Raw genomic sequence first — 16,672 nt, 5'->3', positions numbered from 1 at the left:
TGAGATTTTTTTATCCCTACAAAAAAAAAACGGGGGGGAAACACTCATTTTAAAAAAAAAAAAAAAAAAAAAAAAAAAATCGCGTGCTGTTAGAATTTTCTGACCCTCTTCAGGCTGGGTGAGGTTAATGTGAGGTCTACGACTCGAGAGTAAAACTCCCGTCACTAAAAAACGCAAAAACTTTAGCCTGAGATTTCGTCAAAAAAATAAAAACCGGTTTCCAGGGCTATACAGTGTGGTGTATGACGCAAGGAACTACGCCACCATCGCCTCCTATCTGACCTCACCTACCAACTATTCTCACATCCCTGTGATGAACCGAGTACAGCTCTTGTCAGATCTAGTACTGTTCACTAAGTACAAACTACTAGGTAAGTACCAACCTGTCCTGGATAAGTAGGCGTCCATAACGGAAAACCGACCATCGACCATAGCCTAGTATCGACCCAAGAGAAAATAAACAAACCATGCTAATGAATAGAAGTGTCCTCAACGGAGCCTTGACCATAGTATCAACCCTCGCAGAAAATCAAGAAATAATTTCTTGATTATTGAGCAATTATTGAGCCGAGTATTTTTTCTAGGGTGTTCGTTGCCACGGTGATGGTCTATGATCTATGATCGCCGTTGTGGCCGCGCCACTAAGGCTTTTTTGGCGTTTCTTGCGAGGCAAACTACTCTATTCTTTCTAACTCGGTCATTATTTACACATATTTCTGCTGTATTTTTTTCGTCTTTGTCTTTGTTTTTTTTTATTTATTTTTTTTTTAATTTAAGCAAGGTTTTAATTTATAAAAAATTACACCTATTTTGTACCAAATGCATGAGACCTTGTTTAGACTGCGGGAGTAAAGGGACTTTTCAGTCTCATTCTGGCAGTGTAAACAGGGTATATTATATTCTATTCTATATTTCCATTTCAGAGTTATCCGAGTACAGCGCCATTGAAGATCATGTGTGAAGGTTGTCAACCTAGTTAAGTAGTAATGTGTAGTTTTGGCAACCCAAACTTTGGGCAGTCAGTCAATAAATTTTGTTGATTGTTTCTTTCTAACTCCATCATTATTTACACATATTTCCATTTCAGAGTTATCCGAGTACAGCGCCATTGAAGATCATGTGAAAGTTCAGCTCAGGGACATCCTGCAAGAACCGATTCAGGACTCTGACATCAGACCGTTTCGGATCGCCAAACGTCTGTACAGCGTCTGTATGAATGTATCGCAGAGAGAGCAGCAAGGTTTGGACCAGATCAAATCTCTCCTGAAGACGCTGGGAGGGTGGCCCGTTTTGGAAGGTATAAACTAAAGATTTGGACCTTCACGGCCTGTATAACCGGTTAAGTATAAGTAATCTAAACAATAGAGGATATCAAGGCATTTGCAGCAATGCCAGCTTAAGTAGTCTTCTGCAGATTATGACGATGGGTCAGCTCCCTGGTTAGGGGTCACCTGTGCTCGCGTTGCACGCGCGGGAGACCCGGGTTCGATTCCCGGCGGGGTCAAGAAATTTGTATCATGCAAATGATTGATCCCGTGACTGGCTGTTGTGGGGCCCACTCAGCGGACCCGGGTTCGATTCCCGGCGGGGTCAAGAAATTTGTATCATCCAAATGATTGATTCCGTGACTGGCTGTTGCGGGGCCACTCGATCTCGTTTCAGTCAGCTCCCATGGCGTAGTGGTCACTGCGCTCGCCTTGCACGCGGGAGACCCGGGTTCGAATCCCGGCAGGGTCAAGAAATTTGTATCATGCAAATGATTGATCCCGTGACTGGCTGTTGCGGGGCCCACTCAGCCTCGTGAGGAAATCCAATCTTCAGCTCCCATGGCGTAGTGGTCACTGCGCTCGCCTTGCACGCGGGAGACCCGGGTTCGATTCCCGGGGGAATGGCGTCAGCTCCCATGGCGTAGTGGTCACTGCACTCGCCTTGCACGCGGGAGACCCGGGTTCGATTCCCGGCGGGGCCAAGAAATTGTATCATGCAAATAATTGATTCCGTGGGCTGTTGCGGGGCCCACTCAGCCTCGTGAGGAAAATGAGTAGCTATGACATATAAATGCGCATAGCGACCGGTGCCATTAACCCAGGGGAGGCTATGTTGGTACTGCCTACTCGGGCTAAGCCAGATGAGTGGATCATCTTTAACCACGAGTTTTCTGGTGAGAACTTCGTCAAGATTTTTTTCTTCTTCTGGTGCCATATTCTATTGAACGTTAGCAATCAAGATGCCTAATTCGTTCTTGTCAAGGTTGCGACTTGATATTTGAAATACTTCCTTCTTCTAGGTACTTCGTTGGTTACAAAAATACCCCTTTTGTTTTCTTCTTCTTCTTCCTCTTCGCCTTTTCAAGTTATTAACGGGGTGAACGTTTCTAGTCAGCCTTTTCCATTCGTTCCCAGCACACACTTTCTCCCGTATCCTACCTTAAAAGGTATGGAAAAGTTTTACTTTAGGTATTCGTAGTTATTGCCTTCGCTTGCTATCAATATCAAGTGTGTCGCGGAGAGGTGCGCGAACGTCAAAACTTCGAAGTAAACGTGAAACGGACCCAACGTTGGCCATAAGAACACTTGCTGATGATCAGGGAGGTAAGGACGCGTCCACAAGGGTGACCATCGCATCAGTGTGTCCACAAGGGAGCCTGAAACTTCCTGCTTCTTTAGATACCCTTGATTTTTTATTGGACTATTGACCCCCGCCGAGACCATCGACCCTCGCAAATCTTCACCAACTTTGTACGATTCAATAATTTCAATATCTCCTTTCAGTAAATACCAAAGCATTTTATGCCGCGATTTTTTTGAAACTACTTCCGTATAGGTATCCGACTTCAGGAGTCAGGACACGCAAACTCATTGTCTGAGCAGTTCATTAAAGGGGGAAGTTCCCAACCTAGTTCGCTTGGAAGGTAGCGCGTCTACCTTGTAAAGCGCTAGGCCGCGGGTTCAATTTCCGCCCGAGGCGGACTTTATCCTCAAGGGAAAAGGTTCGTTCTCGGAACGGCTGGCTTTCTTCAATCCTGTTTTCCTTCGCTCTTCGCTTTCGGGACGATAAGACCTTAGCAATTACAGGTCCCTCTATCAAACCTCTTAAAAAAAAAAGAAAGAAAAATAGTGGAATCAAAACTCTTAAAAAAAATCTGTACTGTGTAGTTTTGGCAACCCAAACTTTGGGCAGTCAGTCAATAAATTTTATTGATTGTTTCTTTCTAACTCAGTCATTATTTACACATATCCACCGCCGTTTTTATTTCGTAGCAATGAAACAACTGCTACATTGGACGCAAGTGGTCTGTGTCGTAGCATGCCCGTCCCGTAGTATCGTAGCGATGAAACAACTGCTACATTGGACGCTTGTGGTCTGTGTCGTAGCATGCCCATCCCGTAGTATGCCTCTCATCAGATGGGCGAGAAGAGACACAATACTTCCCATTTAGGTGCTGGGTCAACACGAGAACACCAGAAAGTAACCCGTTGAAATATTTGCAATTGAAAAACGAGTACAAATTTTTGTCGATGGTGGGATTCGAACCCGAGACCTTCTGCATGGCAAGCAAGAGCGTTACCACTGGACCAACCGTGCCCCCGGTTGGTCCAGTGGTAAATACCAAAACATTTTATGCCGCAAATTTTTTGAAACTACTTCCGTATAGGTATCCGACTTCAAGACACGGAAACTCATTGTCTGAGCAGTTCATTAAAGGGGGAAGTTCCCAACCTAGTTCGCTTGGAAGGTAGCTCGTCTGCCTTGTAAAGCGCTAGGCCGCGGGTTCAATTTCCGCCCGAGGCGGACTTTATCCTCAAGGGATCACCACTATCAAAACTCATTAACAAATCATTTGAGGACGGAATATATCCAGCAATCATAAACACATCAATTATACACCCTAAATATAAAAAAGAAGATAGAGAAAACATAAAAAACTATCGACCCATATACAAAACTTCAAACATAGCCAAAATATACCAGATAGCATACACCAACCGTTTACTTAAACACCTCAATGAAAACAACCTCCTATCAAAACACCAACACGGATTTAGAACAAACCATTCAACTTCTACAGCATGCCTAGAACTAATAGAACACGTGATAGATAGTATGGATAAAGGACTCCTAGTAATGACACTATATTTTGACCTAACCGCAGCCTTTGACGTGGTATCCAAAGAGATCTTACTAGAAAAACTAAATAAACTTGGAATAAAAAACAAAGAAAACGACTGGATAAACACCTTTCTAGATAGACGGAAAATTCAAGTAAAAATACAAAACCAATACTCAGACACCAAAACAATAAAACACGGAATAAGCCAAGGCTCGAACCTAGGACCTAACCTCTTTCTAACATACATAAATGATATACCTAACATAGTAAATAATGAAGATGAAAAAATTGTAATTTTCGCGGATGACATAAACATAACCATAACATCAAAAACTTACGACGACATGAAAACAAAAGCAACACACATAATAGAAAAGTTTATAGCATGGTGTAACGAAAATCAAATGATTCCTAGCCTACCAAAATCAAACTACATAATATATAGTATAAAAAAGCAAAACATAAAAGATCTAAACCTAAAAATCAACAACGAAGAAATCAAACCAGTAGATGAAATACGATATCTGGGAATAAACATCGACCAAACACTATCATGGAAATCACACACAGAAAACATATGTAAAAAACTTGCCCAACTATGTTTTATAATCGGCCAACTCAGAAACACTATGAACAAAAAATCACTTTTATCGTATTACTATGCATACGGAGAGAGCACAATAAGATACGGAATAACGGTATGGGGAGCAAACACCAAACATAAAAGAATCCTAACACTACAAAAAAGAATACTCAGGAAAATATACAGAAAAGGAAGTAGAAAATCAGTGAAACAAACATTCATCAAAAAAGAAATACATACATACTATGGGCTGTACTACATAGAAACACTACTATACATACACAAAACAAAAGACACCCTACATCAACACACTGATAACCACCAATACAACACCAGACAAGCACAAAATATAACATTGCCACTACATAGAACATCATTCCTAGAAAAAACAGCAAAATACAACGGAATCAAATACTACAATAGTCTAAAAGAAGAAACCAAAGCATTAAATCATACACAATTCAAACAAAAAGTTATTGAAGAAATTATAAAACGCGCACCATACAAATTTGAAGAATTGAATGACATATCATTTTAGTGATATAGGGGGTCAATGTCGCTCATTAAATACCTATATTGTAAAATCTCTATATTTATATACAAACAGAAAATAATGCCATATTATGAACCATATTTAATTAACCACATTATGAACTATATCTAGTACCTATTTAAATACTTTCTTTTTCTCTTTATCAGAACTAACATTGTCTATATTTTATATTATTATTATTTGTTCTTTTTTTTTTATAGGATGACCAAGTATTTATACGATTGTAATCTATTCGTCAAAATATACTGTAAATATTCATTCATTCATTCATTCATGTCGATCAACGGCCGGTCGACATTAATTGTTCTTGTTCTATTTTCCAGGCAGTTCTTGGAACGAGTCAGCGTTCAGCTGGGAGACCACAACGTATGAATTCCGTCGCCTTGGCTTCCCGATATATTCTCTGCTGAAAACTTACGTGTATAAAGTGAGGAAAGACCAATACATGATACACGTAGATCAGCCAGAGACACTGGTGGAAAAAAGTTATATGAAAGAAGGTAAATAATAAACGCCGAACTCTGACGGTTCATCAAGTAAGACCACCCTGTACCTCTCTTTTTTAACGTTAAGTTCCGCCCAAGTTCAAGACCCTTCACTGTGAGAGAATATTTTCCAAAATCGGGTATCCCTTTACAGTTCTATGCCCTTCTTCCCTTTGCTACCGTAACAAAGGTTTATAATGCGGGAGGTTTTACCCTTCATTGTTGTTGTTGTTGTAGCGGCTTTAGCTTTCGCCGAATGGCGATAGCAGAATAAAGAAAAGATGTCTTTTTGTATCTGCTATACACCGGGGTGATGGTCTCTAGCTCTAGCCATGTTAATTTGGCTGGCTCGTCCTGAACCGCAGTCAACCATCGTGAGGACTTGTGCTTGGTCTTTAAAAGCAGAGAGAACCCTTTGAAGAACTGCCAGCTTGCTAGGCTGGTTAGTAAGTGTTTGAACGGAGTGAGTGTAAAGGGATTTGTAAGCAGTAAGTTAGTAAAAGAACTACTCTTTTCAGTGCACTAGTCAGTCGGTGAGTCAGCTCCGAACCATTAGACGGACTGGACTGGACCGGACCAATATTTGGTCCGGATATTGTCCGGCGCGGCGGACAAAATTTACCGCCCCTCCGGACCATTCCAAACGAATTTTATTTTTGGTCCGACACGACAGACCATTTCACCATGTGCAGTGTTGCTCGGAACGTTAGCATTTTTCGAGTTCTCTTGTGATTTTAAGAATTTTTTCCGTAAAAAAAAAAAAAAAAAAAAAAAAAAAAAAAAAAAAACCTGACCGATCGCAACAGACTGAAAATGGTCCGTTGGTCCCCGTAATTTGTAGTCACTTTTAGTTTGATACCCACTCGGGCACGGAGATTGCTTTCGTTTTACAATATATTCCTCTTGGTAAACAGAGGTGCTCGGGTTCAACCCCTGCCGATGTTTATATTCTCAATTCTCCATTGAATCGAGAATTTAGATGTGTAATAGGGGTTTATTATTATTATTATTATTTTTTTTTTTAATGGCCCAGGCGACCACTCACCTCACCTCATGATTACCCTCCAGCTTCCAGTGAAGAGTCTCTCTATTTATTCTTGGAGGCTTAACCTCATTTCATGCTCAGGGATTTTACAGCTGTTTTAAAATAACCTTTTTTATGTTTTCATTCTTAAGGCTTATTTCGTTATGATGTTTATTTCTAGACAAAACTGGAATGAGGTTCACATAACTTCACAACCTGTGTACAGATTTTAGAGATTTTTTTTTTTTCTTTTCAAAATGTAATAATTATTACGCCATTAGAGCGAAAAAAAGAAGGCTTTTGGGTGCTTTCGAGGGAAAAAGCTAAAATTTGTTTTTGCTGTGTTTTCGTTTAAAAAGATATCATTTTCATTTGGTTCTTTTTTGTTTTTGTCTGATACTCCGATCTGCAGGCACATTTTATTCCAACTGGCGAATTATGTAGGTACATACTTTAAAATGAAAATGAGCTTATATACTGGATGATTAAAAAGAACTTTAATGTATAAAAACTCATATGTGTAGGTAGGTACGTATGATCAACCATGTTGCCAGCTCTTCATAAAAACTGATATCAGGACAAACTGTATATTTTAATTTATAATACACTAGTAATACGACAAAAGCTTGTACGCATCCTATACGAGGCACATATGTACATATTTTTCATGGAAAAAAAAAAGTTGTTAAATCTTCTTGTTTATCTGTGGGAAAATTTCTGATTGAATTTTTCAAATTTCGCTTTTTTTTTTGTATCTGAGAGAGCAAACAAAAAAAGGGCAAATTCTAAATACATGGAATTTTTTTCTGTATTTGTGCTTGTGGGGTTTAGCGATCTGTTTTAAGCTCCATGTGAAAATGATCGGAGGGGAACATATGATCCAGAGATAGCTTCGGGCTTATTGGTGTATGTCTGTATGTATTCTGAACAATGGAAGTGCGGCTCGTGAATGCTGAATGAGAGGAAAATGAATTTGCGTATAAGACGAGGCGATCGCATTCGTTTCATAATTTTTTGGTGCTACCATTTCAACAAATTAGAGGTTCTAATGTCTAATCGAGTATTTGCCAGCCTAGTTAGTTTGGTTGGTAGTGCGTCTGCCTTGTAAGCGCTAGGCCGTGGGTTCGATTCCCGCCCGGGGCGGATTTTATCCTGATGGTATAATGTTCGTTCTCGGAACGGCTGGCTTTCTCCTATCCTGTCTTCCTTCTCTCTTCGATTTCGGGACGATAAGACCATAGCAGTTACAGTTCCCTCTGTCAAACCTCTTTAAAAAAAAATAAATAAATAAAAAAAGAGACTTGTAATACTGTGATACCCACAAAGTTGTAAAGAGGTTATTGCTTCAACACAAATAATTACTTACTTTCCGTGTCCGGAAACAAACTTCAACATCAGATCTTGAATTTCCAGAAATTGGCAACGTGGATGGCCTTTGGGTTTGCTTTCATGAGGTCTTCACAAATAATTCATGATTTGATTTGTTTTATTCTTCTTCCTTTTTCATAATTCAATTTTCTTTTCATAGGTCCTGTCAAACCCGACGAGGTTGTCAATCTCGAAGCCCCGGACTTTTTTCAAAGTTTCGAACCTCTCCTCAATTCAACACCGAAACGCGTCCTCGCAAACTATCTCCTATGGCAAGTGATGAGCTTCAGTAGTACCTATCTCACTGAGGAGATGAATAATAGGCACTTCAAGTTCAGTGCGATCCTGAGAGGAGTTACCGCGAGAAAGCCACGATGGCAAGAGTGTGTTGACGAGACGAAAGACTTGGACATCGCTGTTGGTGAGTTCCTCAATGGCCAGAAGATTATTATTGGCCTTCTTTTTTTCTATTTTCCTTTTTCTCTTCCTTCTCCTCCTTTTTTGTCTTTGTCCTCCTCCTTTCTTCTTCTTCACCTCATTTTCCTCTTTCCTCTTCCTAATTCTTCTTCCTCTCCTCTCTTTCTTGTTCAACTTCTCTCCCTTCTTCTTTATCTATTCTTTACTCAACTGTTCCTCCAACCAAACTGAATTAAATTGACGTTGACGCAAACTTGTCAAGTTAAAAAGAGAGGGAGAGGGAGGGAGGGAAAGAGAGAGAGAAAACGAAAATAAACGTGCGGAAAAGAATACCATTTTGAGGGAAAGAGAGAAAGAGAGGGAGAGAGGGAAAATTCAAATTTGAAGAAAGGAAAAAATTAGGTTAGAAAATATGCAGGTACCTTTTTGGAAAACAAATCAACCCTTACCTCCTCTCTCTCTCTCTTTTGCTTTCTCTTCCTCTCTCTTTCTCTCTCTCTCTCTTTCTCTTCCTCTCTCTCTGTCTCTCTCTTTTTTTCCGTTTCTTCCTCCTTTTCTCCCTTTCCCTCTTCCTATCCATCTCTCCCCTCCACCCCCCCTCTTTCTCTCTTTTTCTTTCTCCTCTTTCTATTCTCCTTCTTTTCTTTCTGTCTCTCTTCCTCTTTCCTCCCCTCTTTCTCCTCCCTCCCCCTTTCTGTTTCTCTCCCTCTACTACTCTTCGCCTTTTTAACTAACTGAAATGTCTTGAATTTCATTTGGTGTTGATACGTGGCGTTAACTCTTTGATTTCCTCAGGGGACCTTTTAAACTAGTTAATCAGTTATCCTCACGAGGCTGAGTGCACCCCAAACTCATCCAAGCATAGAGCTTAGGACAAAAAAAAAAAAAAAAAAAAAAAAATGTGTGGGGGGGGCCCCCCCCAACACCCCCAAGAAAAGGGCTTGAAAAAAAAAAAAAAAAAAAAAAAAAAAAAAATGTGTGAACATCACATTATTCTATTAAATTATGCTAAGATAACTTTACCGTTTTGTCAGTCGAGCTGAAAAACTGTCACCCCGCCGAGAATCGAACCCAGGACCTGCGGTCAGCAAGCCTTGTGTGATGCCCACTCGGCCACGGAGGCTACAACAAATCAGGAAATGTTTGGGGCCAAACGGGCCTTCATATTTTCACCAAATATATCCTACAAATGGGAAGCATGTTTCGCCTGTACCTAACAGGTCTATAAAAGAAGGAGGAGGAAGAAGAAGAAGAAGAAGAAGAAGAAGAAGAAGAAGAAGAAGAAGAAGAAGAAGAAGAAGAAGAAGATGAAGACGAAAAAAAAACTCCGTTCCAGGCTGTAGAACACGGGTACCTTACTCTGAATATCGGGCGAGTAAATTAGCTTACCCTGAATACCGGGCGAGTAAATTAGCTTACCCTGAATACCGGGCGAGTAAATTAGCTTACCCTGAATATCGGGCGAGTAAATTACCTTACACTGAATATCGGGCGAGTAAATTACGTTACCCTGAATATCGGACGAGTAAATTAGCTTACACTGAATATCGGGCGAGTAAATTAGCTTACCCTGAATATCGGGTGAGTAAATTACCTTACCCTGAATATCGGGCGAGTAAATTACCTTACCCTGAATATGGGACGAGTAAATTACGTTACCCTGAATATCGGACGAGTAAATTACGTTACCCTGAATATCGGGCGAGTAAATTACCTTACCCTAACTCCCTAAGTGTAGAGTGGGTATTAGGTAGGGAACCTCTCCTAAACCTACATTATTTGTTACTGTTACCTACCTACCTCGTAATGAAAACAAAATTCTTCCATCCAAACTGACAGAACACAACAAATTGCTTCGAAATACCATTCGCCATTCGAAATTGAATGGCAAGTGGAAAATGAATGAGCGAGGAAAGGTGTGAAACTGAGTTTTGAGAAATAGCCGTTTTAAATTATTTGGAAAGAGTTCTTGGGTTCGATGCCCTGACGGGATCGAAGTTTTTTCGACTTCCTTGGAGTTCGGGGTGCACTCAGCTTGCGTAGTCGTGAGGACAATTTATTGAGTATAGGTAGCTACTTTAATGGAGTAGCGACCAATGGCGGCATTACCACTGTAAAATGTTATTGTAATATGGAAATCGATTACAAAGGAGACATTTAGTTTGATATCCCCAAACACACTACCATCACTTCACGTCACGTGAAGCCAAAGACGTAGTCCAAAGTTTTCCCATAATATTGTAGGTAATTTTGTTCAGGACAACCACACTACTATCACGCCACGTAACGTCACGTGACGTGATGGTAGTGTGCCTTCGATCCCCTCGCACCTCTAACTCCGCCCCTCTATCACACCTCCGCCACTGCCCTCTCTTCTCTCGATAGTGGTGTTTTGGAAATTTCGAAACATTTCTCTTTTACTTCCGCGAAATTATGTTTACGTTTCGACTCATCAGTCAGTCGGCCGACGAACGCCAAAGCGTCGCGTTTTACCGTCATTGCGTCGTACCGCTTTTTTAAAATTTCCTTGAAGGAAAAAAAGATCGAAAGTTTGGTGTGCCCAAAAATTTCTTTTTTCCCCAAAAATTGCCTTTGGTCCGAAAAAATTCAATTTCTGCTGCCTTTTCAGGCCTGAAGGTTTGGAAATTTTGGGGTAATTTTTGTCGCAGTGTGCGGAGTTTTTAGTTAAATCCCCTTCTTACTTTCTATTTTTCAATTATTCTTCTCCTTTACGCATTTTTTACGTGCGGAAATTTATTCGTGTATGAAATTTTACTTTCGTGCGTAAATCTTTTACGGTTTTTAAAGTGTTGGTTTATTTTTATGGGAATTTGGATTCATCCTTTTTGAATCAGGTAAGACATTTAATGCTTTTTTTTATGCTGCCATCAGTTTTTTTGGAGGGAAAGCTATTTTTTTAAGCCGGATTTTCATGGCTTTTTTTGTGTTGTCATTAGATACCTATACCTGCTTTTTTTACTGTCTTTACTTTCTATTAAATTGATAGGACGATAGGTACACTGAGAAGGCATAACCAAACGATTTTACCTTGGATATTTTCTTTAGGTACCAACACCTTCTGTTTGCATTACAATACCCTATGGCCTATTGCCTTAACTCAAAGACCCCTGGAAGATCACATAAAATAGGTACCTATTGTAAAAGTACCTAGCCAAAAAAAAAAAAAAAAATAAATAAATAAATAGCCAAAAAAATAAATAAATAAATGAAAAATAAATAAATAAAAATAAAATAAGAAAAGTAAAAAGGAGTCCGCGTATAAACAAAGTTTGGGAACCGTCGTTCTATGGCATAGGCATAGGTAGGTAAAAAAGGGGGGGTCCGCGTATAAACAAAGTTTGGGAACCACTGCTCTTTGGCTATGGTAGGTAAATATTAGTCCACTGGGAAAATGGCGACCATCACCAACACAAAACAAATGGCGGAACTCTGGATTATGAATAATAAATGACTGTAGACCTCCGCGTCCCTTGACTGTAGACCTCCCCGTCCCTTGTCTACAGTCTACACTGCACATCAACTCTAGAGTGATAGTCTATGCAACTCCACACTTTCCATTAACTATATATTCTATATATCAAGTTGTGCTTAGAGAGTATTAAATGCACTTTTCATTCTCTACTTTGATCAGGGGTTGTTAAACTCAAACTCCATCATAGCGCGGGCCAATTTTGCAAGTGTTGACCTTTGACGGACCACACGACGTGATTATATACTTACCTATCACTCTCCTTCCCCGTAGGCGCGAGTAGATAACGAAAACCAAAGATTAAGCCCCCACTCGCCGCAGGCGATATTGTAAAAAATAGAAGATTCGTATGACTCCTTGACCCGATTTTGAGGGCTGTTTGCCCCCTACATTCACAAGCCAGGGTTGTCCCAAAACCTTAGGGCACCCGAGGGCCGCAAGAGACGCAAGGTAGAGAGTTTGGCGGGCCGCAAAAAACAAACTCCACGGGGGGGCGCTGGCCTGGTGTAATGTAATTATAATATAATTTTATTTTATTATGAAAACTTATGGCATTTGATGGTACCTAGAATTAGAAACTAACTATGAAATTTGTAAGGTAAACTGGAACTGGGATAATTTTCATAAATTTGAAAATTTTCATGCATTAATTATTTTATTTAGTATATTTACTGTTATTTCTCATTTTCGTTCATTTTTTTAGGCGGGCCTTCGCGGGCCGCAAAAATGAGCTCGCGGGCCGCGGGTTGGACAAGCCTGATCTAAGCCATCTGAGTGGGCTTTTTGTGTACAGGGGTGGGTTCTATTGCAGAACCGTTTCCGGCGAGTGACTTTAAGAATTTTTATTGTTAGTTACCTACCTTGGTAGTTAGTTTGTGAGAGAAATTTGAACATCATTGTTATTTACCTACCTTGGTAGTTAGTTTTTGAGAGAAGTTTGAACATCATCTATCTCACTCCCCATGACCCATGAGCTCACGTGAAGTGATAGCAGTGTGTTTCTACCCTCACTCTCACTGTTAATCTTTGTTGAGTGGGTACTGGGTACCTACGCTTTCTTATTTCTCTTTTGTTTAAGTACGACGCGTAAGTATTAAGTATAAGCAGGTACCTACATCAGCTTATAAATACTTACTTAGGTACCTACTTATTTTTGTTCAGCAAATGATAAAGCAAAAGGCAAAGGAAGTGACTTTCAAAATTCAACGTAGCTCTCGTCTTAAAAGAAAAGACAAATATTTAGATATCACAGCACTAGATATTCGTATAGAAGATAGAAGCATACATTAATCCTAAACATACAACGGAATTGGTTCTTCTGGTGAGGAATCTGTACAACTGAAATATTCAGAGGAAAGATGTTAGTAAGACTGCCTTGGTGGAGTAGTGATCACAGTAGGTATTTCTCTGATAAACTGAAGAGCCAATCTCAACAGAAGTACCTAACTATTGAATTATACCGCTTAGAATATGAATGCCACTAATAATAAATTTAGGAAGGGATAGTAGATGACTTGTTCTGAGAGCTTGCCTCCCACTTATCTGTCCTGACAAACCACTTCAACCATCAATAGTTGATACTTTTTCCTGTCTTCCTTCTCTCTTCGATTTTGGGACGATAAGACCATAGCAGTTACAGTTCCCTCTGTCAAACCTCTTAAAAAAAAAAAAAATAAAAAAAAAGACTTGTAATACTGTGATACCCACAAAGTTGTAAAGAGGCTATTGCTTCAACACAAATAATTACTTACTTTCCGTGTCCGGAAACAAACTTCAACATCAGATCTGGAATTTCCAGAAATTGGCAACGTGGATGGCCTTTGGGTTTGCTTTCATGAGGTCTTCACAAATAATTCATGATTTGATTTGTTTTATTCTTCTTCATTTTCATAATTAAATTTTCTTTTCATAGGTCCTGTCAAACCCGACGAGGTTGTCAACCTCGAAGCTCCGGACTTCTTTCGAAGTTTCGAACCACTCCTCAAAGCCACACCGAAACGTGTTCTCGCAAACTATCTCCTATGGCAAGTGATGAGCTTCAGTAGTACCTATCTCACTGAGGAGATGAATAATAGGTACTTCAAGTTCAGTTCGACCCTGAGAGGAGTTACCGCGAGAAAGCCACGATGGCAAGAGTGTGTTGACGAGACGAAAGACTTGGACATTGCTGTTGGTGAGTTCCTCAATGGCCAGAACGAGAGGAGTTACCGCGAGAAAGCCACGATGGCAAGAGTGTGTTGACGAGACGAAAGACTTGGACATCGCTGTTGGTGAGTTCCTCAATTTTTTGAATGAATTTTAAAAGATGAGTGTTCCACCGCCATTTTTATTTCGTAGCAATGAAACAACTGCTACATTAGACGCATGTGGCCTGTGTCGTAGCATGCCCATCCATCGTAGCTCGTCGGTGGGGCGAGAAGAGACACAATACTTCCCATTTAGGTGCTGGGTCAACACGAGAACACCAGAAAGTAACCCGTTGAAATATGGCCAGAACATTTGAGTTAACTTTTTGATTGGACAATCTCATTGGCTAAAGTTTGAAATCAACCAATCAGATTGCTTAAAATGCTTAATCCAGCGGTCACCAACCTTTCATGGTCGCGATCTAATCGAATGACTAGGAGACACTTGGCGAGCTACCTGTTAGTCTGGGAACCGAAAATTTACACCGTACATAATAGTTGCTTGCTCTCAACTTGAGTTGCGACTGTCCGCGAGCTATAAGAAAACCTCTCGCACGCTACCGGTAGCTCGCGATCGACGGGTTGGCGATCCTTTGCTTAATCCAAGAGACACATCTAAACAACGTTTAAATTCTGATTGTGGTCCTCGCTAAGAAGTCTCAGTTTGAAGCTGTACTAAACCATTGGAAATCTATAATGGCACATTTCTAACCATTCGTAGGAGCTTAGTCCATCCTTCAGGGCTGTTTGCCCCTACACCTAAGCCTCGGAGTGGGCTTTCTGTGTATGAGTCATAGAAGGTCTGGTGTTCAGTTTCCGAAAGTCAAAAGTCATCGTTTTACATCCTAAAAAGAAAATCCAGCTGAATCGTACTTCACAGAATAGAATAGAATATACCCTGTTCATACTGCAAGAAAGAGACTGAAAAGTCCCTTTTCTCCCACAGGTGCCCTCTACATCCGCAAATACTTCAACCAAGATGCCAAAGCTAACGTAGAGACCATGGTGCGTCTCATTCTGGACGAAACATACAAGTATCTCTCCACTGTAGACTGGATGGACCCCAATACCCGTTTAGCAGCACAAGACAAAGTCAAAGCCATCATCCCTTACGTCGCCTATCCACAAGAACTGTTAGGTAAAAGCACACTATCACGTCACGTCACGTCACGTAACGTGATAGTAGTGTGGCTGTCCTGAACGAAATTACCTACAATCCCAAGGTAAGAACACACCATTGTCACGTCACGTGAAGTTGAAAGATGTAGTTGAAAGTTTTCCCATAAGATTGTAGGACATCCACACTACCATCACGTTACGTCACGTGATAGTAGTGCGGCTGTCCTGAACGAAATTAGGTACCTATACAATCTTAGGCCAGCCATTCACTATCAGGTAGAGCTGAGAGGTACAACTGATATCAGTTGTACCCGATAGTGTATGTTTGCAATAATAGTATGTCTATGAGGCGAACTGATACCTGATGAAATTTCGATCAGTTCCAATTGAACGCCTGACAGACCTGATGAGTGTGTGGCGGTTCTATCAGGTACACCTGATCAGTTCTCAGTTTTCAACTATCTTTGGCCAGCCACTCACTATCAGATAGACCTGACGACAGGTATACCTGATCAGGTCTAGCTGATATAGTGTGTGCTCATGAGGTGTCAGGTTCTTATACCTGATCAAGTGTACCTGTCAGGTCTACCTGATAATGAGTGGCTAGCCTTATGGGAAAACTTTGAACTACATCTTTCTGACTCCCCATGACTTCACGTGACGTGAGTGGTAGTAGAGTTTCTACCTTCCAGATGACTCCAAGCTCGAACAATACTACGCCACTATGGACGCAAACATCTCGAGTTATCTGGACTTCGCGCGCGCCGTGTCCAAACATAAGAGGTAGGTATCAAAATAATAATTTACTTTATTTTTCAATGAGACAGAACATAATAACAATTACAGAGGAAGAGATGAGGGAGGGGGGGGGAAATGGATTTAAGACAACATTTTATGTAAAAAAAATTCCTTTTTTCCACTTTCTTTAATAGAATGTCCTGTCTATTTTTTTGTTCAGATGTACCCCAATTAATAGAATACATACCTTACGTTCTTGGCCAATTTGGCTGCAAAGGCTCTTGAAGAATTCATTTTTCAAGAAATTCCTTCGACAAAAGCTAGGTTTCTAGACTAAAATCAGCAAATTCTATCACTTTTTCTTTTGCTTCTGATTTTTTTTTTCAAATCTTATCAATTTTTTAAAAAATTACCGCCAAAATAAACACAGAAAACCGCGAATGCGCATGGAGGAATTTTATGTACTCAAAGATCCGTTTACAAGATCGTGGCGCGTTAATTGACGAGCTGGTAGGACAGCGGTCATCAAACGATGCTAGCATTTCGCCTATAACACTCAACACTGATGTTAAGCAACAAAGCAACGTTCAGGTATTCA

General features: G+C 40.3%; 1 protein-coding gene across 1 annotated transcript in view; it reads left to right on the top strand.

The window, feature by feature from the left end:
- Positions 1-16,123, top strand: part of LOC103513060 (neprilysin-2-like) — a 23,378-nt gene extending 7,255 nt beyond the window's left edge. The window contains exons 4-10 of the mRNA XM_026826361.1: positions 1,088-1,297; positions 5,571-5,747; positions 8,285-8,545; positions 13,944-14,135; positions 14,233-14,301; positions 15,164-15,355; positions 16,029-16,123. Coding sequence (XP_026682162.1) covers positions 1,088-1,297; positions 5,571-5,747; positions 8,285-8,545; positions 13,944-14,135; positions 14,233-14,301; positions 15,164-15,355; positions 16,029-16,123 — 1,196 coding nt within the window. The remainder of the gene's footprint in view (positions 1-1,087; positions 1,298-5,570; positions 5,748-8,284; positions 8,546-13,943; positions 14,136-14,232; positions 14,302-15,163; positions 15,356-16,028) is intronic.
- Positions 16,124-16,672: the final 549 nt, after the last annotated feature.

The sequence above is a fragment of the Diaphorina citri genome, unplaced genomic scaffold, assembly GCF_000475195.1.
Source record: "Diaphorina citri unplaced genomic scaffold, Diaci psyllid genome assembly version 1.1 scaffold919, whole genome shotgun sequence".
Classification (NCBI taxonomy): domain Eukaryota; kingdom Metazoa; phylum Arthropoda; class Insecta; order Hemiptera; family Psyllidae; genus Diaphorina; species Diaphorina citri.
Note: the sequence above shows the minus strand (reverse complement) of the source record. Positions and strands in the feature narration are given on the sequence as shown.